This window comes from Scomber scombrus, chromosome 16 (genome assembly GCF_963691925.1).
Source record: "Scomber scombrus chromosome 16, fScoSco1.1, whole genome shotgun sequence".
In the NCBI taxonomy this organism is placed as follows: Eukaryota; Metazoa; Chordata; class Actinopteri; order Scombriformes; family Scombridae; genus Scomber; species Scomber scombrus.
In genome coordinates this window covers 10136936-10158993 of record NC_084985.1, presented here as the reverse complement: position 1 = coordinate 10158993, position 22058 = coordinate 10136936, and the positions used below count along the sequence as shown (strand labels likewise).

Here is a 22058-nt window from a genome sequence, read left to right as displayed (position 1 = left end):
CGCTTGCTGCTGCAATAATGTAAATGTCCCCCACTGTGGGACTAATAAAGGAATATCTTATTTTATCTCATCTTATCTTATTATGCAACTATTTTTCATATTTATAGACTGGCTGTTTACCCAGTAATCAGTTTATTTACTATATGCCAATGTTTTTCATAGTGGGGTCCTCGAGTAGGTTCCAGGGGGTCCCTGCAAAAAAGGGGAATAACTTATCTTCACTATGATTCTATACTATACTATCTATATGATTATATTTTTGACATGGGTTTTATACACATACTGTAATAAAACATCTAAAAGCAAAATAATCTCATCAGATGAGGGTCCGTGGTCTGATTTGTGTCAGTTTAGAGGTAAAAAGTCATGTATATGTAGTATCTATACATGCAATATTATAAAGATTAATGTTTCAGCACCAATCTTAGAGCTAGTTAAACATCAGTTTTCTTAATAATTTCTATAATTCATAAAAATGTTATCATTCTAGATGTTTCCAATAGTATTTCTCTCCAGATAATCTTCCATGGTGTAGGCTACCTCTTAATAAAGACTGGTTTCCTGTTTTAACACGCCTGTTTCTGTGTAACTTGACGGAGCTGTCTGTCCCTCCACTCCTCCACTGAGGGAAATCCGTCAGGAAATACCAGCTGTAGAAAAACAACGTCACTTCCTCTAAACTTTCTTCTCAACTATTTACGTCATGTTAGAAATTAAACATACGTAGCTTGCATGTCAGCTTTTGTCATTTTCCATGCACTTTCCTGTCTGTCCAGGTCTGGTAGGAGTGTTACTGACACACAGTGTAAACCTACTGTAACCTGTTTGCATGTAAGCGTGGACATACTCACTCCATACTGTAGATGTCTCCAGTTTCCAGCTGTAACTTTACAGCAGCTTCATCTATAAACCATAGAAGAGAATAATCAGGAACTAGTCCACCTCAGCAGTTCAGCAGCATGAGGAATTACTGTTTTCACAAGAGAAGTTGATGGTGCTACAAACAACAAAAAGGTGTGACTTCATATATATTTTTATCATTCCCCATTTCTTTTTTTGTCAACATGATTTCTGTTTAAAGGTGAATTGCTTAGATGGTGCAGCCAATGTCTTGCATGTACTGTTTAAACAGAAGTAAGAGCTTGCACTGCAGCAGCTCATGCAGATGTTTGTAAAACAAGTGTCATATTCAATCAGGATGGAAAAGGTGATCAACTGTTTCAAGAGACGGCCAGATGCTGTGGCCAGGCTGATCTGCTTCCCCTGGGCAGGTGGAGGGTCCATTCACTATGCACGCTGGGGAAACGTCCTCAGCAGCTCCATAGAAGGTAAAAAACATTTTAAAAACCTGTCTGTGAGATATTGTGTAAGTGCTGAACTTAGTACTGTCAGTCCATCCTGTTTACTTTTGCAAATAATGTGTTTTTTACATGTACAAAGAAAAGATATCCAGCTCCTCTTCTTAAAAGGAGCATGAGCTTTTCATTTTAAAATCATCATGTCAGAATGAAGTCATAGTACTTTTACTCTGCTTGAAATGTTTTGCTCTTAACACTTTTTCTGTCACTTTCAGTGTTTGCTGTCAAACTTCCAGGCAGGGAGAGTCGAGCCAAAGAGCCGTTCTTCCAGAACATGCAGCAGATTGTGGATGAGGTTGTTGGTGCTTTGTTACCGCTGCTGAAAGAGAAGCCCTTTGCTCTCTTTGGCCACAGGTATGAAAATAATAAATGTATAGTACAGTGAATAAGTAACATGAAGTCTGTCCTGATAATACAGCACTGTTTTATTACATGCATCCTTTTTGTTTCCAAAGTGTTTTATATTTCTGATCCGTCTCAGTTTTGGTGCTTTTACGAGCTTCGCAGTTGCAGATGCTCTGAAGAAAGTCCACAACCTCGAACCAGTTCACGTCTTCCTGTCTGGTGCTTCTGCTCCTTATGTAAGTGACTGTTGTCAACCTTGTTTGATTTTTGTTTTTCTGACTTTTGCTTTTAAATATACAAGAGGAATAATGTTCCTTATGTTGCACTGCTAGAATTAATTTCCATCCTCTCATAAAGTATGGATAGATGGTTATGTATTCAAATGAATTAAACACCAAGTAATAATGAGATTTAATTGACTGATTACAGAGCAAATCAGTATCATATTCTAATGTACTTAGTCCAATGCTGCTTAAAGAACATTTTTATTTTTTGAAATTTGAATGGCTTAAATCCATTGTGATTCACGCAGCATCCAAATTCAGATATCAGATATCCATCCATTTTCTAAAATATTTTCAGTGTCACAGGCAATTTCAACCGTCTTAATGAAATATTTTTATTTTTATTGAAGAAAAAAGAACACACACAATCATAAAGTTATAGCTATGAAGTCTTTAATGACACGTGGGAAGGACCAAAAAAATCTGTAAATGGAGAATAAAGCCGAAACAAAACCACCTGAATATTGAGCACTTCTAGTTTAGATGCTTTACAGAAGAGTGTGATGTTGCTGTTAAGCCATTTCTACACCTACTTTTGTTTTTCAGTCAGAAATGCGAATCAACGCCCCAAATAGAAGCTCTTTAACAGATGATGATTTCCTCAAGTGGATGACTTCCATCGGAGGAACTCCTCCTGAGCTGCTGGCCAACCCTGAAGTACTGAAGCTCTTCCTTCCTGCCCTGAAGGCCGACCTGCACGTTGTGGAGAACTACAAGTAGGCTGATGACTCAGTTTGTTACTTAATTCATTAATTTAACCATTTGTTTTAAATAATCTGATACAGAACAAATCTTTTCCTGCAGGTGTAACAAGCTAGACAGCCCGTTTCTCTCCTGCCCAGTCACGTGTCTGGATGGAAAGGATGATATTCCTCATGACTTACAAGGTTAGTCCTCTGATGTTATACACAATGAACAAGGCCACAGGACGCTCAGTATAGAGACAGCAGAACACTGTCCTCCAATTTCAGTTTACAAGTTAGCAGTTTTGTTAGATTAACTGCATATGAGTTGAAAAAACATTTAGTGGCAGCTACATATAGTGCACATTACAAATGACCTCAGAGCACACATAACCTCCATCTTTATGCAGACTTGCCTCAAGTGAGGATGAGCATTGCACAACATAGCTAACAGTATGAATTAATGTTACTGTAGTACAGCGCTGTATGTCCTGTCTGTGTAGGCTAAATGACTTATCTCCCTGCTTATATGTATTTAATTATATTCTGTCTTTCTTTGTCATCAACAGCTTGGAAAGAAATCACAACAGGAGATTTCACTGTCAGGATGCTCGATGGATCTCATTTTTACCTAAAGGATTCTGGAAATGAAAAAATAATATTAGACTATGTCACAAAGCACCTGGAAACAGCCGAAATGGACTATTTATGATGAAATATGAATATTGTATATTGACTTACATGTTTTTGTTACTAATTCATTGTGAATCAATTTAATTCTGTAAATTCCAGCTGTGTAACTTAATGTGTTTGAGCTGTGTTGAACCCCATTTGTAATAAATCTAACTTAAGAACTGTATTTGAATCCTTTTGATTACATTCATCCTCATGGTCTCTTCTGACAGGGGTTTGTAACAAAAAGTCAGAATTAGCATAGCAGAAGAACTTGTGGATATTTTACTCCTCTGTTTTGTATTTGTATCACTGAGTGGAATAATGATCGTTTGTGTTTTCAAGCAATGTATAGTGTGTCAAGGTTGGGTAAAAATTAAACCACATGCCATCCTAAATAAGCTAACCAACACCCCCGGGCCATTCAGGCAGCTACTTGTTAACTCATTTAGAACATCAACATCATTTGAGCAACATTTATCTATGAATATAAAATAAAATCAACTCCACAGAATCTAAGGTTTTTCTCATTTTAATTTCTAAATCCATATTCAAATGCATACAGTCTAAAACCATGTCCAGTCTGTTTTAAGTGTTATTTGTTGGCGGTACATAAAATATATTTTCAGTTTGAGATCATGGACATACAACACCAAAATTAATTAGTGAATAAATATAATTTAAATATTTCTTCATCACATAAGCAACATATACAGTGGTCTTATCCTTCAAGTTTAGTGTTTCACCTTAAGTACTGTGCTCAGAAAAGTAATTAATTCAGATTATAGAGATGACATTGATTTCATGTTATTCTATAGGCTTCACATTGCTATAATTAAATTTCCCTTTTTTATCAACTTTATAAACAACAAATCTACACTTATCTACATTCTTGAAGATGTTTCGTATCACATTAAGGGATAAGATACTCTTTAGAGGATGATGAGCATTTGCAATGTTTGACGAGTTTGCTGTGAACCAGAGGAGAAAGTAAAACAATGTTCAACAAGTTCTGGTAAATAAAATGCCACTGTGCACACAGGATCTCTCATTTTAGCTTTGCTCAGTGAAGGGTAACGTTAAAGCGACAACAGAAGCTGTTTCAAGAGCACAAAGGTTACGGAGTTGTGAATGTTTTGTCTGGAAGAGCAGGATTAAGTTTAAACAATGGAAAAGAAAACATTCACTAGTCAATATTTTGAGAGTAGACGGTGCAAAGTCTGAGGTTATGTTCTGTGTCTTTGGCAGCCAGGTTACAGGGAGATGAATGAGGGGGTCGGCAGGATGCTACTTTTGGTCACCGTCTTTTTGAGAAGACGGTGGTGGTGGAGGTGGCTGCGGCAGATGCTCGGCGCCACCCCTCTGCTGTGAGGAGGGTGTATCGGCCAGCATGAAGGAGTCCGTGGAGTGAGTGCTAGTGCGAAGCGGAGCCAGGCGGCGCAGGTTGCTGGGCGTCCATGGCAGCCTCACCTGGGCTCTCTGCGAGGGAGCCACCATGCTGCTGCCGATCTCAGCCTCTGCCAGCCATGGTGGGATCTGCATTGGGTCCTGGTCCAGCATGAAGGCCGGATTCTCAATTCCAGCTGAATGAAAGAAAGAAACTGTATTAGTGTTTAAAGGGTTTTAAGAGGTCAAAGATAAGAAGATAAGGTGGTGGATTCATTTTACCTCCTGCTCTGTAGGTGACCCTCATGGGGAAGGAACCACCAGCTGCATCATAACCAGAGGCACTGTCCCCCTCTGAGAACTCAAAATCTATCAAAACAAAAAAGTTTAAAAAAAGGCTTTTTAATGAAGTACTAAGTCTACAATAGGCATATAAAACTGAAACACTGATACAAACCTTCATCGCCAGATAGGTAACTTTTACTTTTGTCCATTGATTTTCCATTTGGCATCTGCAATAAGAAGAGATGTAATTTAGTGTGTAAATTATATTAATTTTGTTTTGACCATTAGGGCTGTGTATCTTGGTAATATTCCAAGACCAGAGCTTTGGTACAATGCTTTCTTAATAGCTTTCTTTAAAGACTGTAAAGTGAATTCAGACATTTTCTTCTAAACACATTAAATAGGTCATAAATGTATTTCTAAAAAAGGTTTAAAAAGCATTTGAATTGTCGAGCTAGGCTTCACAAACTGTGTTTCAAGATTTCTGTGTCTGGATTTAATGGGCGGGTCTTAAAATCACAGCCACGTTACGTAAACCGGCGGTGTTAACCACGGTTACACACCGGAGCATAAACCCGCCCCTGCTGCTGTAGGTATAAATACATTCAGCACACACTACTACCACTACTACAACAGTCTACAGTTAGCCAGTTAGCTGAGTTAGCCGCCGAGCTAGCCGCCGAGTTAGCCACCGAGTTAGCCACCGAGATAGCAGCTGAGTTAGCAGCAGAAAGCTCTCAGACCTAGCGTCCATGTTTCTGGTAGAGGTGGAGACTTTGATTGACAGGTGACACTTGGTAGGGGGCGGGGTTTCAGCGGACTCGGCGGGCACTCCCACAGCATTTGGGAGCTGAGAAAAAGGTTGATTTTCACACAACTTTGAAGCCTAATTTCATATATTTGGCGATTTTTTTAATCATTCAATTTGGCAGGGTGGTTAACAACACACTTTTCTGTGGTATGTCAAACGCAGAACACATATTTATTTATTACTTTACACAGACTTTTAAAACATGAATGTTTTACAGCAAAACTCTATTTAACTCTTTTAACATATCCAAAGAAACCAAATGTTTGAAATCTTATATTGTCTAAAGACAAGAAGCTGCATAAAAACCTTGTCCTACTAATATTGTAAAAAGTTGGCAACATTTTTCTTTATATTAATTGCCTTAATGATCAGAAAATAAGATAATCAGACCAGAAATTTAATACCAGCTTTATCACTTGACAGTTCTTGATCCACAGTGAACAAAAAAAGTCTTGAGAATCAATACCCAGCCCTTCTAGTCCATGTATAAAATTACATGTATGTCATGGGTTATCTGACCTTTTGCTGCTGGTCTTTCTTTGGATGCTTGCTTATTGTCTTTGGAGGAGCGACACCCATCTTTGTGGACTTGAAGGACTCCAAACGATTCCTCATGGTCCTCTGGAAGATCTCCTGCACTTCATTTTCATCTTTATTGACTTCGAAATGGCTCCGGCTGTATCGGTGTCGGTGCTATAAACCAGAAAACAAACAGAAGAAGAGATTGAGAGGAACGGAGCTTGGAGAACTTGAGAGCTGATGTTTGAAAGAACATGATAATTCAGTATTCAATCCAGAAAGTTTATTTGATACATGTTTCATGGAGTGCTTTAAATGTCATGAATGTAGTGAATATGGAAGATCATGCTCACCTGTTTCCTGCCTCTGTACAGGTGTTGCTGCAGCAGGTGGTGAGTGTTAATGTCCTCAGTTTCCCTCATACCATTCATGGTCTGCTCATGCATTTCCAAGCTCACTGATGGCACAGGGTCTCTCCTGCAGGGGACAAAATCATGTCAGTTAGTTTTTTAGTAATTTAGGCTTCTCTTGCAAAAAAAAGGAAGAGATTGGGAGCTGGATGGTGCATCTAAACTTGTTTGGTCTGTTTCAAATGTGAGAAAATGTTGTGACTGATTGAGGACACAAGGGAGCAGTGTTTGAGCATTCACATAAAGGCAGCTGATCTCTAGAGAGTTAATACACTTTCAGTATCTTTATTTAATCATGTATACTTTAACATTGACAGCTGAAATTAAGGTAATTAATGGAATTTGGGTGTTTTTAGTCAATTATTGTTCTTGAAAAGTTTGTTCACCACCAGCCCACACCAGACAGGCTTATATTACGACTTCTAGTCAAATTTGCCCCCTGATTTCAGTGTAAACCAGCTAAAAGGGTTTGCTCACATCATATCGGACGTTCCACCATATTCAATTGTCGTGTCGTACGTGACATCAGGCATGACCTCTGAGAGATCTTCACCAAACTTTTTCTTGAAGTCGACATTCGCTGTTTCATTGCGGATAAACTCCAGAGAGCCTCTGCGTTCACCCTGCAACAACGAGACCAATGGATTTCTTTACCACCAGCACCCGATAACTTGTCTGTTGCTCATTGCTCAGAAACACAGCAACAAAACGTGTGGGAGAAATGCACCTCAGCCTCTCTGTCTGTGACACTCACCTCAGCCACGTAGCTCATAGCATCCTTGAGGTTCAGTTTGTGGAAGACTTTGAAGACGTAGTCGCGGTTCTTCCTTGCGGACGGCTTCATCAAAACACTTGTCATCCATTTCTCCTCAAAGCTATTCCACCTTCACAGAAAGAGAAGAGACAATTGTAGCTTCATTCAGGCAAGAAATGTTACAATTTGAATGATCAAAGTTGTGTTTACGTACTTGTCTCTCATGTAGTTGTGTCCTATTTGTCCAGATATGTCTTCAATGGCAACAAGCATGTGATCAAACAACTGAAAAACACAAGCAGAGAATCTGTAATTGCTGGACATCAAACTGGAAGTTTATGTGTATTGCTGCTGTGCTTGTAAAATGTGAATTTGTTTTACCTTATCCTGCACTTTTTCTATGAGCGAGATCTCGGACACTGCAGCTCTCTTTACTTTGAGCCAGTTGACAAGAGGCTTCATTGTTAATCCCTGCAAGCAAAAGAGAATTACAACAGGTTTGTCCAGTAGGAAATAAGCAAGCTAATCTAAAAGAAGAAGAAGACAAAAAAGCTGTTACCTGAAGGATGACAGTGAAGTACACTACAATCAGAGTAGTGCTGACCATTAGATTCTTCTCCTTTATCTTATGCTCATCCAGCATCATTGCCAGGCCATACGCAACAGCCCCTCGCAGGCCACCGTAACTCATAATAACCTGATCTATGAACTCCAAGGGGACCAGCCTGAACTTGTTGAGAATCCAGGTGAGGAAAAAGACACCTAAAGTAGACATGGCACACAAACACAGTGTGACCTTTGCCATCCGACTGAGGCCCTGTTTACACGACAACACTTGCGGGTGAAAACGACAAATTATTTTATCGGATATGCCTTTCGTTTAGACGGTGACAGCGTTTTTGAGGCTTAAAAACGCAAAAAAGTGAAACCACCCTCCAGAGTTGAAATCTTAAAAACGCTCCACCGTCGCGTTCCCGCCCATCCTGACATACAGCGACACGAGCGAGCGAGAAATAGTGATTAAAATGCATGATTTTTCAATCAGCATTTCCTGACATGCTGCGAGCGACATCGCCCTATCCAGCGATGACGCCCACCCCTCAAAAAATCGCTCGCTCTGTCTCTATCTGGACCATAGACTGTATATAAGAAATGGACGCAACATCCGTGACGTCACCCATTGGTTTGTGGACCGCTGCTCGGAAGCCAATAGTTTCGGATCTGGGCAGCGCCATCTTGAAAATTTCCGGTGCATGCCGGGAAAAATAAAAACACAGATTCAACTTATATGGGCATCAGGAGGGGCATGAGGCGTCTTCCTGAACCTGTGAACCAATCAACCTGTCAATCATGACGTAGCCACGCCCTAATGCATACCCTGTTTTATCGTCAAATATAAAATCAGGGAGGCCAAACTTACTGCATTGAAGAAGGCTTTAAACTAGCGATTGAGACCATAAACACATTTTGAAAACTTTTACTGAGGTTAGAAATCAAGTGAGAAGTTGGTGAATTCTCCATTGACTTGTATGGAGACGGAAGTCCTTTTGACACCAAAACGGTCGCCCCCTGGTGGCCTTTTGATAGAATGCAGTTGTAAGTTACTTCCGCGTTGGCATCATTTCAGAGGACCGGAACTCCCCGCCTGATCTGGACGAAATTTTGCGGCTGTGTCCCGCCCCTAAACACTTCTTACTGGTTGAAATGTACACACTGCTTCCTGTTGACAAGCTAGCTAGCAGAGAGAGGGTTTGATTGGTTTGTAATATACTCGCGATAAAATCGTCACGCTGTATATCAGGACAGTTTCGCGCAAGATTTCGTCGCCGGTTCGCTCGCTCGCTGTATGTCAGGATGCGGTGTTAAGGGTAAAAACATAAAAGTCTGCCTTAAATGCAGCAGAGTTTTTGCTGCGGTCTGAAGCTGTAACCTAGGTGACAGACGCTCGTCCATGTGACGTCACGTACCTATCCTTCTGCTGATACCTGTCTGCTGCAGCGGGCCGACAATGACAGAGGAGGGGGAGAGAAGTTTAGTCCGAGATAAAATGGTCAGTTTTTGTTTGCTTCTTAGCCATGTTTTGGTTTTGGTTTTCCATTTCGCGCTACTAGGGAAAGAAGTAGAGGGAAGGTTCTATACAGGCGCGCGGACTTTGTGGTGTTGTGGCCGCCTGGCGTGCATACAACATTGAATTCCACAAACTGTTGCAGATTTCCCCCAAAAAGCACTCATCTAAACCAACGCAGAATAAAAAGTGAGAACGCAACGCCACTTTTGCGTTTTCTGTTCAGATCGTTTCCGTGTAAACATAGCCTGAGTGTTGTTCGCTCTAAAAAACGACAGCAAAAGACAAAATCTCACCGATGATCCTGTATACGAAGATGAAGAGGAGCGTGAGGAGGATGAAGCCTGTATTCCAAACCCATAATGCTTTGTCGATGGCCGAGATGCCGAGGAACACGAAGATGATGGTTTCTGATCCATTAGCGAAAACCTTCATGGCATATCTGACAGTGGTGACCGACTTCTCGTCCATGTTTGCATTGATGTACTTCTGGCAGGACATGCCGCAGAAGACAATCCTACATTAGGAAAAGACTAAACTATGACTTCATCCTTGAATCCCTCGATAAATATTATACAAGATGAAACACAAAAATAATAAAACAGATAAAAAAATGTATCATGGAGCACTCACGAAAGGATGGCAGATAAGGAGAGCATTTCGGCAGTCAGGTAGGAGAGGTACCCAACGACAAAAATGAAGCCTGGCTCAATGATCTGGATGTTTTTAGTGCATCTGGTCAGAAGTGAGAGAAGTATACCAAACAACAAACCGAGTAGGGAGCCACCAAACGCCACAACAAAGAAGGAAACTAGAGACAGAAAGACAGAATGTGTAAAAGAAAAGAAAAAAAGGAGATATTATCCCAAATAGCTTCCAGTAAATACATCATTTCCTCACACATACAGTATATCTGGGGAATTAAACCTTCAAAATTAAACCAGATCAGACATGCACACTTAAATGATAAATAACATTAATTAAACTACTTACTTATTCCTTTGATTATCTCCACAGCATCAATTTGGGATCCTCCCAGAGACACAAATGCATCAAACACATTGAAGAGCACCTAAAGTAAGAGAAGAAGAAGAAAAAAAAGAGTATAACTTCCTGCTTATCATGTTGATCTACATATTAGAGTAAGAATAATATGAAGAATTGATCCCGGACAAATTATTATTATATTATTGGACTATATTATTATATTTTATTATCTATATTACATTAGTGATTCCTAATGCCTTCTTGTTTCTGTGACGATAAAATGGAAACTGTCTTTGATCTGGCTGTGCCAGTATTTTTAAAATTCCCCTCATCTTTTCCCTGGTTTTTGTTTTTCCTGATCCTCCATGGTTTAATTTGGGAAGCAATGCTGATACAGTGCCTGTAAAGCTGATTGAAACAGTGTATGTGATGTTAGGATATTCAAAATACAGATAAACATTGTCCAACAGATTTTTGGTTGCAACACAGTGTTGTAAAGGGTTGTGTACAGTGTACACTTGAACATGCCACATTTAAAACCCTCAAATACCGCAATGCTTTCTTTGATAGACCGCAATATAATCAGCATAGTACTGTACAGTGTTGTAGAAAGGTGTGGAAGGTTGAAAGTAACATATTTTCATGCCTTTCCCTTTTCATTGCACTTCAGGTCATAAATAGAACTGAATTATTATTATAATTCATAGCACATATAAGAAATATTTCTCGTTCAATCAAACAGCTCTATGATTGAACAGCGATAAGACTACATAAAGGTGAGAGGGTGAAAGTACTTTCTTTTAAGTGCAGTGTGTTTGCACACTTTGCACTTCATGTCTTGAAAGTGTACTTTCCAGTTATGGATGTCTCTGCGAACTTACCAACTGTTCCACTTCTCTGGTAATGTCAAGGAAAGTTAAGCACAACAGTTGCATGCATCATAGCGTACGAACCACTGTCACGCCGTCGTTGAGCAGAGACTCTCCAAACACCATGATGAAGAGGACCTCGTTGACGTGGACCTCCTCAAACACAGCAATGACAGCTACGGGGTCAACAGCAGCAATTAGACTGCCGAAGAGAAGATACTGAAGCAGACCGATGTCCAGGTCACCTACAACACACAGGGCAGAAGATACACATCAAATTGGTTTTCATTAACTGTACTTGAGCAGGTAGTTGAGGTTTGAGAGTTGTAAACGCTGCACACCCTTTAAACACCCTGTCATCCTCTAGCTGCCTTAAAATCCCCTTTAAATCAATGCTGACTCTCTTTTACTGTAGCTTTGTTTAACTTATTGTTCATTAGACTAGAGCTACTGCTCTGATCAGTGGTCCAACTATTGACAAATGTATCAACCTAAAACAACTGTGAAATTAAAGCTAATTTGGGGAATTTAAGGAAGAGATGTGATTGTCTTAATTCAGAGGCTAACTCTTCAGAAATAAGTCCAAAATAATTCATAATTTGAATCTGGTGAATTGATCTAAACATTGTCCCATGTTCAATAAATGCAAATTCCTTTATAAAAACGGTATATTTGCTGGTAATTTGCAACAAAACAACCAATCAGCCGAAAGACCCAGTTTCTATATGTCACACAATCGGGCAATTAATGGAAATACCACCTGGCAGGAGATATATACAAGATGTTTCAAAGATGCCTGCTTGGTTGTTTAACAAACATTCATTGACATAATCACAGTACTTAACAAACTGTTATCAAAAAGAGAAGAGTTACGTAGCTGAATTTGATAGTTTTCTCTTATTGAGAAATGTACATTAGCCAAACTAAGGATTTATTTGTTCCTGATTGTGCTGCCTGCAATTCACAGTATGTGTAAACCAGGTTAATAACCACTTTAACTCTATCACACTCTGATAAATAAATAAAAGTATCGCTCAATCTATAGTGTATACCTGTATCCAAATTTGGTTTACATCGTCTCTTTTACATAATCCCTTCCTTTCTCACACTCCACTGCAAGCATCCAGTTTGAGGCAGTAATGCACAACAGAAAAATTCCACACAATTGATCTCAAAATGCCACAAAAGGGGTCCTGACATTTTCCGTTTAATACTGACCCCGTTTAGATGAAGCGAAATAAAGTGAATGTCTCTCTTACCCATTGCTCCTCCTTGGTGACACCCCCACAGGGAGAGCCCCACACTGGCGGCATTCCAGCAGGTCCCAATGACAGCATAGACCAGGATGGCCCCCATGTTGCTGAAGAAGAGCTTGTTTGGCATGAAGTAGCCCGCATCCAGGATGATTTGGGGCAGCAGGTAGAAGAAGAACACAGTCGGTGTCAGTGTGAAAGTCTGCGCATTGTCTGCACCCCAAATAATGCCACCCAGGATGAAGCCGAAGCAGATGAGCAGGGCGCTCTCTGGGATCACGCTGGTCACATGATGGTTGGCCTCGATGACTGTGAAGATACAGAGAGAGAGGGAGAGGAGAAATCAAGACACAGTAAAAAACATTTGAGAGACTGGTCTAGTGGGTTCCCCCACAAGAGTAAGGAAGATTAGATTCATAAGAATCAATCATGAGACAACAAGTATAATTCATAGTCTTTGATTCTGGGTAAAGCTGCGTATATTTAATTTTTGGTTCCGGAACTGAAAACTTTGCTTTTGCTGCTGATTCCTCCTGAAGAAAGGAATTGAGACTCAGGATTGGATCGAAACCATAAAACTGAAACTCTCCTGAGGTTGCAAAATTCACAAATGATCAACTGTTTCACTCAACTGAGAAAGTGTCACTTTTTTTCTGGGCATATCATTAACTAGCTGTGCAAATGAGAAATCTCTGCGTAACGACAAAGAGACCTTTACTTGACTTAATGGCCTGACAAAGTGTCACTATAGTTTGTTAAATAATCAAGGCTACTGAGCCGTTGCATTATTCCATTTCAAAATTTATAATTCCAGGACTGTTATTGTTGTTGTGTTGAACACGTTAAAGTGAAGGTTCTGTATTCGTGCAAGTGCAAATAATGCATTTTCTTCCATTTCAATTTTAAAATGAGTTTTGTTGCTTTTAATACTCTAATAAAACTCTTACTTTCAGACTCTAACTTCAATAATTAAACTATAACTGAACTATACTTGAATTTCAGTCCAATTATTAAACTTTAAAGTGACTCTTAAAAGCATAAATCATTTTACAATCTGAGGAATTTCAAATATGGTACAAGTATGCATAAAAATGAAAGAAACTCCTCTGTTCTCTGGAACAGCATGCTGTGTAGATAACAGACTGTTGTTCACGGCTGCAGTCCGTTACAGTTTGTAACATATTAGAGGTCTTACAATTGTCCAATTTAATAACCCCTAACTCTCCCAAACCAACACTTTCTCATGTTTAAACAGAAAAACATAGTGCTACAAAACTACTTTCTATCAAGAAAATGCAGTAAAATTATTGTCAGTATAAGACATAAGAACCACTGCATATGCTAACATGTCAAAGATCAGAGTTTTCCCAAGACAACAGTGTAATTATCTCCCATTAGGTGTTTTACTGTAAAAACAGCAGCACTTTTATCTTCAGAGAAATTTGTCCAATCGCAACATCCATGACATAACTCTCATAAACTGATCAATACTTTAATCAATCTTATCTAGCAGTCTAGCACTTCTCTTGCACATTTTATATTCTTAAATGTTTGTTACATACCCAATTTAGCCAAAAAAGCCACTAATACAAATAATGCAACTAGATATTCCTTATGCACATGGTGCCACTTAAATGACACGATGGGTATTCCCGTGATGTTGGAGTCATGGTCGTGTTCGTTCTGGTTGCACCTGGACTCCGACTTTTGATGCTTGAGCCCTTCGTCCCCCTGAACCTCTGCGACCCCTGAGATGAGGCAAATCAGCAACACCAACCCCAGCAGCCACAGGTGTACATGTCCAAAGCGTTGCATTTGATCATGTAAATAAAACAAACAGAGCAAGAAGAGAAGCCACACTCCAAACAAATGTCCTTTGTCTTGTGCCCGTTCAACCTCAGATGTCAAAGAGGGAAACTGTTAAAGTGCCGGACAGTGTGTCACAATTCTTATCTCTTCTTCTTTTTCCTGTGCAAGCTCCTTTTTCTGATTCCTCTGTCTTACTCACTCTTGTTTACTATCACTATCTCTTCACTCCTCTTTCTCTCTAGTTCTCCATCTTTCTATTTTTGTCTGTGATTTTATATCCTCATTCCTCCCACTGTCTGTGGTCAAGACTGCAGTGGTTTCAGAAGCGCGCAAAGCCCTGGACTCAGCCTTTTATATGTATACAGTATCTCCTCTATGACCAAGGTTACGTGTGTGTGTGCGTGTGTGTGTCGTGTGTGAGTTTAACTTGGTGGATTAAAGGGTGAGTAACGGATGTCCAAGAAAGGTCTCCAGTTATTCAGTCACATTTGAAACACTCACCACTCATTGCTTTGTTTGTGCTTTCCGGTCATTAACACATCCACTGAAGTCTGTCTGCGTGTGTGTGTGTGTGTGTGTGTGTGTGTGTGTGTGTCTGCGAGTGAGGGAGTAAGTCTCTCCACAGAAGTAGTTACACTTGTGCTTACAACTATAATAATTGGGTTATAAACCATTTGAAAAATGTTTATATACTAGGTTTAAATACATTCTTATTAAATAAATTCATGTGTGTGTGCGTGTGCGTTTGCGTGTGTGTGTTTAGGAACATTTCCACTGCTTCATCCCACAGCTTTGTGCTTAGTAATGATTGACAGTGATATTACTCAAACTTAGTTAAAGCCTCCCAGTGCCTTGACGTAAGAGACATGTGAAAACTGTCCTCAGGCACACTCTCAAAAAAATTAACTGCTATAATAATATAATGGACCTATGATTTAGTTCATAAGATTTGTTTTTTTCTAATTGAAATTTGTTTTGAATTTTTCGACTTTTAATGAATTTATAAAAAATAATTTAAAAAAGTGATACAGATTCTTTAAAAGATAAGTGTGGTGATATTCTATATTTTTCTTATTGTCCATAATCCCATGAAAAGACCATTAGCATATAGTTAACTGATATCGATAGTATAATATAGTGTAGCGAAAGCTGGATACCAACTAGTTGCTACAGTTGTAACTGTGCTGTTTGATGCTGAGCAGGTAGTGTTCGGTTAGAGCTTTTTCTCTTAAAACAGCTGCCTGCTGAAACGCTATAAAGCTCTGTAAAGCTGAGGGGAGCTGATAATACTCTGTAGGTTCATCACTACAAGTGACATTCCACATTATTATTTGATACATGGTTATTATAAACAAAACAAAAAACATTAATTATAGCTGCTTTAAAGATTTACATCCTCAGCAGGAACCAATGATCTTGAGACTGAGAACCAAAGACAAGGTATGGAAGAGATTTGTTGACAATAAGAAAAATATAGAACAATGGCAGCCTTATTCTTCAAATGGCCGCTACACCCTTTTGAAGGAAGCAAACTGCATGACATTACTTTTATGGTTGTCTCTGTAGTCAAAATTAATTAAGAAATCATCTCTCCACATCTTTCTGTGCATACTGTCATCATTTATTTATTTATTTATTTATGCCTCATGAATGTTTTCTTTGCTCAACTGCCCCGCCCTGTTTGAGCAGGACAAGGCAGAATAGTGTCATCATCATCATCATGATTTGATACATAAACTCTCACACAGGTATGAGCCTAAGAGCTTTATGTGAGCAACCAAAGTAAAGTTACTTAATTGACAGTGAAGTAGACATTATTTGGCATAATTATTAACATTCAACCATGATTTGAAGACTTTTGTGCAGTGTATTTATTGAATAATTAAAACAGCTGTGCAGTAAGCATGTTATTGGTTTCTGATATGGCTTAAACACCATAAATCATCTTTAAAAGAACATTTAGCGTCACAGTCACACATGAATCCCCCCTGTTAAAGTCTTATTAACTAATGACCTAATACATCCTACTGAACAGTGGCCAGCCTTTAACTTAAACCTTTCAATCACTGTAAAATGGCCACAGCTCTGTGCACACGTTTAGTTGCTACAAAGAGAGGTCAACTTCATGGTAAAAGAGGGAGGTCAGATAAAGGTTATTTTCAGACTGGGAGGAAAAGCAGCTACAGTCAAGGAATGCTGCGTTATGGTTTGTAAAGTGAAGTGTCAAGTAGCTGTGAAGTAGTGTCATTTTTGACCTCACCCAGTGACCAGAAGTAGATGTATAAAATGATATTCATGTACATTCATATTTTAGGTATTCAATTCACGTTTTAGATTCTGAGAAAGGACAAATGAGTAAAACAATAAAATACACATAAATTACAACATTGATAATAATAATAATAATAATTATTATTATTATTATTATTACAACATTACCAACATTACAGGGAACTACCTGTAGGAGTGACAGTTACAGACACTCAATGACATGACAGTAAATGTTAAAAATGTTCCTGTGCTGATGCTATAGGATATCATAAGGGAGGAGAAAAGGGAGTGAAGTATGTGCGTATTTAACCAACACCAACAGGTGAATAGTATGTTTATTAGTCCATCACAGATAAGTAAACCTACATTTATTGTCCATTGTCCTTTGTTTACAACAAGCAAAGAGACATGACTGAACTGTGGAGAATGAAAGAAAGCAAGCATTGTAAATCAGGAGGGAAAAAAAGAAAATAAGATCTGAAAAAACTGATGCTTTCAAATAAAAAAAACATTTCTAAACCTCTACTTGCATGGCAGCTTTTAGATTTAACTAGACATATGTTAAACCTGTAATAAAGACACATGTCAGCAGCTGCAGAAGAATTCCTAAAACATTAGTAACATACAGTATCTCTTTGTTATAACTAATAATCTCTCTTGAAAGTTACTGACAATACAAATACTGCTGTGTAACATTTTGCACCAAATAAAGCACAGATTCACACTGAAGCTGCCAAAAACTGACTTTAACTGTAACTACTTGCAGACTGGGGGGAAAAAATAGCTGATTGTGTCCGATTTCATTGTTTTGGTCATCTGAAGAGTAATTTCCTCCATCATATACAGACAACCACAGTCCCATATTTATGTCAGCAGAGTCGTACACAAACACACACACACACACACACACACGCACGCTTGTTCATTTACATTGTCCACAGTGCAGCAAACCATTCACGTTTGTTGTGTATACACAAAATGCTAATGACCATGTTCAGTTATCACAGGATCAAGAAGGGCAAGACAAGTCTTCTTCTAATTTGATATTCAGCAGAGGTCAAGCTCTCTTTAGGCCCCCATTTGTTACAATTGAATTACTGCAAAGGTGTAGTTTTTCAAATACTAATCAAGGCAGTTGACCTTATAGAGCGTATGTCAAACATGCAGCCTGTCAGTTCAGCTTCTGTCTGAAACAGGCTGTTTTAGCTCCTGTCTTTTTAAGGCCCCCCTCCCAATGAGCCCCCTCTGCTGTGGTTGGTTACTTCCAGAAGCTGCGTCACAGCCGATTTTCAGTTGCTCAGAAGGCTACTATATAACCTATGGCATATATACATGTAACTATGAAACAAACTATAGTAGGATTTCATGAAAACAGCTGTCTGCTGCGGCTGAAAATGACATTATGAGAGCCCAGAGAGTGAACCAAAACATTAAAATTGCAGCCGGATAGCTAAACAATGAGCTGAAACTTGCTGTAAAGCTGCAGGGAGCTGCAGAGTCGCGGATAATTCACGTGGTTCATCACTATGAGCAACACCTCTGACATTACACAGTAATTTGATGTTGTTATTATAAAAAATATTAATTATAGACCTTTAAAAGAATGTACACCCTCTGAAAGAACTAACGGATGTGAGGCTGAGAACCAAAGAAAAGAAAAGGGAATATGGAGACTATTAGACAGACCGTTGGTTTTGGTATTTTATATTAACAAAAGGATAGAAATTTAACAATGGCAGCCTTATTCTTCAAATGGCCAATACACCTTTTTGAAGGAAGTAAACTGTATGACTGACAAAACAAATGTCACTTTTTTTTGGTCTCTGGAGACAAAGTGAAGTTTTTGCCTCATGACTCAATGTTTTCTTTGCCCAACTGTCCCACCCTGTTTGAGCAGGACAAGGCACAATAGAGTTGGCCACTATCATAGGTAATATGGACTGGTTTGATGAATTGATACATAAGCTCTTACACAGGTGTGAGAGCTTATGTATGTTTACGAAGAAATTATGTGAGCAATACATTTTATTTTACATGATTATTCAATTCTTCTGTGCAGTGTATACCGAACTGTATGATAGACATCGTATTGGTTTCTGATGTGGTTTAAACACCATAAATCATCTTTAAAAGAACATTTAGCGTCACAGTCACACATGAATCCCCCCTGTTAAAACCTTATTAACTAATGACCTAATATATCCTGCTGTACAGCGGCCAGCCTTTAACTTAAATCTTTCAATCATTGTAAAATGACCACAGCTCTGTGCACACGTTTAGTTTGCAGAGAGGTCAACTTCATGGTGAAAGAGGCAGGTCAGATAAAGGTTATTTTCAGACTGGGAGGAAGAGCCGCTACAGTCAAGGACTGCTGTGTTATAGCATCAAGCAGCTTTGAAAAATGTTTTGCTCAATGAAATGTGTCATTTTGTGACCTCACTCAGCAACTGGAAATAAACCTAGAAAAAAATGTAGTTGAGTATATTTGATCCTCAGAAAGGTCAAATGAGTAAGACAATAAAATACACCGAAATTTGAACATTACCAACATTATAGGGAGCGACCTGTAGGAGAGAAAATCTTAGACAATAAATGACATAACAGTGAATGTTAAAAATGTTCCTGTGTCCCTAATCTGCTCCTATACAATATTGAAATGGAGGAGTAAAGTTAAAAAATATATATTTTACCAAAACCAACTAAAAGAGGTGAAAAGGACGTTTAAAAGTAGATGAGTAAACCTACATTTATTGTCCATTGTCCTTCATTTAGAACAAGTAGAGAGACATGACTGCACTGTGGAGAATGAAAGAAAGCAAGCATTGTAAGTCTTGGGAAAAAAAGGAAATAAGATCTGAAGAAAATTAACGCCATTGTCTGCACTTTTAGGCTCATAGCATGCACATATTGTTTTTGTATTACCAGATATGCTATATTGGGCTGATGTGTTTCAGTTTCTTTAAAAAATAAGGTTGTAAAATTGTGATCACTACCACTTTTTCGGATTCCTTACTAAAAATGTCAACTACTCAAAAATGTCCATTCAAAACATACAAAAAACTTGCAACAACCTAAGAAACAAAAGATAAAGAAGAGACGGCTGTTTATAGGTATGCGATGTGATGCATTCGACAAGCTAGAAAAAACCATCATAAACAAAGCACTCAGAGCAGGTTGAAGCTGAGCAAGACTTTTGACTCAAAGGGCGCAATTCTACATATGTTAACCTCATGTTTTGGAACTTTGACCATGTTTAACATAGATATCCGACATCATTGTGGTATATAAATAACAGAACAGAAACACAGAAAAAGCCCCTTAAAAGACATTTTAGAGAACATTTAACAAGCCTGAATTGAGGACAGTACCATGACAGACTCAGCAGCCCATTAAAACCATGAAACATTGTCAGGTGATATGGCAATACACTCCATACCATGATAAGATTTTCCAATTTTTTATTTTCTCATACACTAAGGCAGCTAACCTTTAATATCACGTTGTTTTAGACCATTGAAGACCTGCTGCCTCAAGGCAGTATTGGATTTACAGAATTTTGCATCAGTGTAGTAACATGCTTTGATTTGTCCAGTGTATTTAACTCACTAAATTAGCCAAAAACAGATATTTGCATTTTGTTATTTTATGTTGATTGAATTTCCATAGAAATCAGTGTATCCCTATCAGCATATACATATACAGAGGTAATGTGCAAGTTGAAGTACGTTATTTGAGCATTTCCATTTTATATTACCTCATACCTCTACTCTATTTTTTAGGGAAAAAGACTGATTCACAAAACACAGCTTCCAAAATGACCATGAAGTTGAATCAACAACTCGCTAAAAGTTGAACATTGTAAGATTCATGAAGGTAAGATTTATTGCTTGGTTGTTGTATTAGACTGCTTTCATTTTAGCCATGCACAGTATCTAATTAACTGGCAATTGAGTGTATTAGCATCAAAATATGATGCATTGTTTTTACTGTAGATTAAACTATGCCACAGTATAAAAGTGGCAACAATTAGCATGTAATGACCAGCCACTATTTTAAAATACTACTTATACATTAATACAATGAAAAAATAAGAATATATAATGTATAAAATAATCTAACATTCTGCCTAACAGGCATGTTTGTTATTTAAGTACATTTTCAACTCATATTTCTGTATTTTTACGACAATTAAACTGTATGTAGGACTTCATTAATATCATTGCAATATTGGTAATTTAACTTCAGTAAAGGATCCAAAATATATCCTCCAGAGCTACATATCATGCACGCTTAAATTGTATGTGTTTGCTCAGCACGCTACTCATTGAGAAAATGTCTTCATCATAAAATATTACCTCTAATTAGGCCACTTCAGTAAGTCCATCACATCCTATTTGCTATTAAAATAACTAACAGATGCCCAGGTTTTTTTGTTTTTAATGTGGCTGTGGAAAAATGAATGCTGTGTTTGGTAGGACTCACTGAGTTTGCACAGCCAGCAGACCAAGACCCAAATAGCCACCAGGTACGGAGTGGTGACATGGTGCCACTTCCAGCTCACAATAGGTAGGGTGGTGATGGGCCCTCCATGGTGACCGTCTCCACTCGAGTCATGCCCATCGCCATGGCTTGAGTTCGAGCTCTGGTCTGTGCTTCCATGGTCTGTGCTTCCTTGGTCTGTGCTTCCATGGTCTGTGCTTCCTTGGTCTGTGCTTCCATGGTCTGTGTGTTCGTCTGCGGCCAGGCTCGGCCCACTGGACACCACCAGCAGGACGCAAAGGAAAAGTGTAAATCGCCACATAGCTGCCACGCTTGAGAAAATTACTTCACAGACTCTTAGGCAACTATTACACAGAGGTGTTGACTCAGTGCTCAGGTCAACTTCAGATTGTGTAGAACTCTCTCATTCCTTTCCTGTGCCTCCTCCTTCCCTCTCAGGTCTCTTTCACTTTTCTCTTACATACGTCCACATCATTATCTGGCCTGAGCATAGTGGGCCGCTCTCTCTGCTCTCCTCTCAGCCAAGGATACAGTTTTTCACAGCAGGTGAAGCTCAGCCCATCCTGATGCTTGTGTGTCTCCTCCCACTTTCTACCCAGACAAGCTAGTTTGGCCACTTTACTCAATGGAAGTTTTGGTGCTCCCATCCTTTCTTCATTGGCTGTGAATGGTTTATGTGTGTGTTGTCACTAACACTAAACTAGATTAATTCTAAAATTACTTTATTTTAGAAGCAAAGTCCTCCAAATGATTGTTGTTACTGTCACATTTAACATGACTGGATATTTAACCCTTTA

General features: G+C 38.8%; 2 protein-coding genes across 3 annotated transcripts; one reads left to right on the top strand and one right to left on the bottom strand.

Moving 5' to 3' along the window:
• The first annotated feature begins 931 nt into the window (after positions 1-931).
• On the top strand, positions 932-3529 carry olah (oleoyl-ACP hydrolase). Of its 2 annotated transcripts, none has more exons than XM_062436034.1 (7): positions 932-1014; positions 1182-1328; positions 1574-1712; positions 1840-1939; positions 2534-2703; positions 2792-2874; positions 3240-3529. In XM_062436034.1, the coding sequence occupies exons 2-7, from the start codon at positions 1199-1201 to the stop codon at positions 3380-3382; spliced, it is 765 nt and encodes a 254-aa protein (XP_062292018.1). In that variant the 5' UTR covers positions 932-1014; positions 1182-1198; the 3' UTR covers positions 3383-3529. The 2 variants fall into 2 exon arrangements, with proteins under 2 accessions (XP_062292018.1, XP_062292017.1); XM_062436033.1 differs by having other exon boundaries at positions 938-1014; positions 1198-1328.
• A 1100-nt stretch (positions 3530-4629) lies between these two features.
• Positions 4630-21733, bottom strand: LOC133995889 (sodium/hydrogen exchanger 3-like). Its single transcript, XM_062435403.1, has 17 exons — positions 21726-21733; positions 21244-21605; positions 12688-12990; positions 11513-11673; positions 10566-10644; positions 10206-10383; positions 9869-10089; positions 8067-8269; positions 7889-7978; positions 7722-7792; positions 7508-7637; positions 7231-7376; positions 6697-6820; positions 6344-6517; positions 5186-5240; positions 5011-5097; positions 4630-4925 (listed from the first exon to the last, which is right to left on the bottom strand). The coding sequence occupies exons 1-17, from the start codon at positions 21731-21733 to the stop codon at positions 4630-4632; spliced, it is 2688 nt and encodes an 895-aa protein (XP_062291387.1).
• Positions 21734-22058: the final 325 nt, after the last annotated feature.

Bases quoted from the DNA above. Each gene is read 5' to 3' on its own strand.
- olah (XM_062436033.1), top strand. From the start codon at position 992: ATGGTGCTACAAACAACAAAAAG. The intron at 1,329-1,573 runs GTAAAAAACATT...TGTCACTTTCAG, and splicing joins CCTCAGCAGCTCCATAGAAG to TGTTTGCTGTCAAACTTCCA. The intron at 1,713-1,839 runs GTATGAAAATAA...GATCCGTCTCAG, and splicing joins TTTGCTCTCTTTGGCCACAG to TTTTGGTGCTTTTACGAGCT.
- LOC133995889 (XM_062435403.1), bottom strand. The intron at 10,645-11,512 runs GTTCGTACGCTA...CTCTTACTTTAG, and splicing joins TCAACGACGGCGTGACAGTG to GTGCTCTTCAATGTGTTTGA. The intron at 4,926-5,010 runs GTAAAATGAATC...TCTTTCATTCAG, and splicing joins GGTCACCTACAGAGCAGGAG to CTGGAATTGAGAATCCGGCC.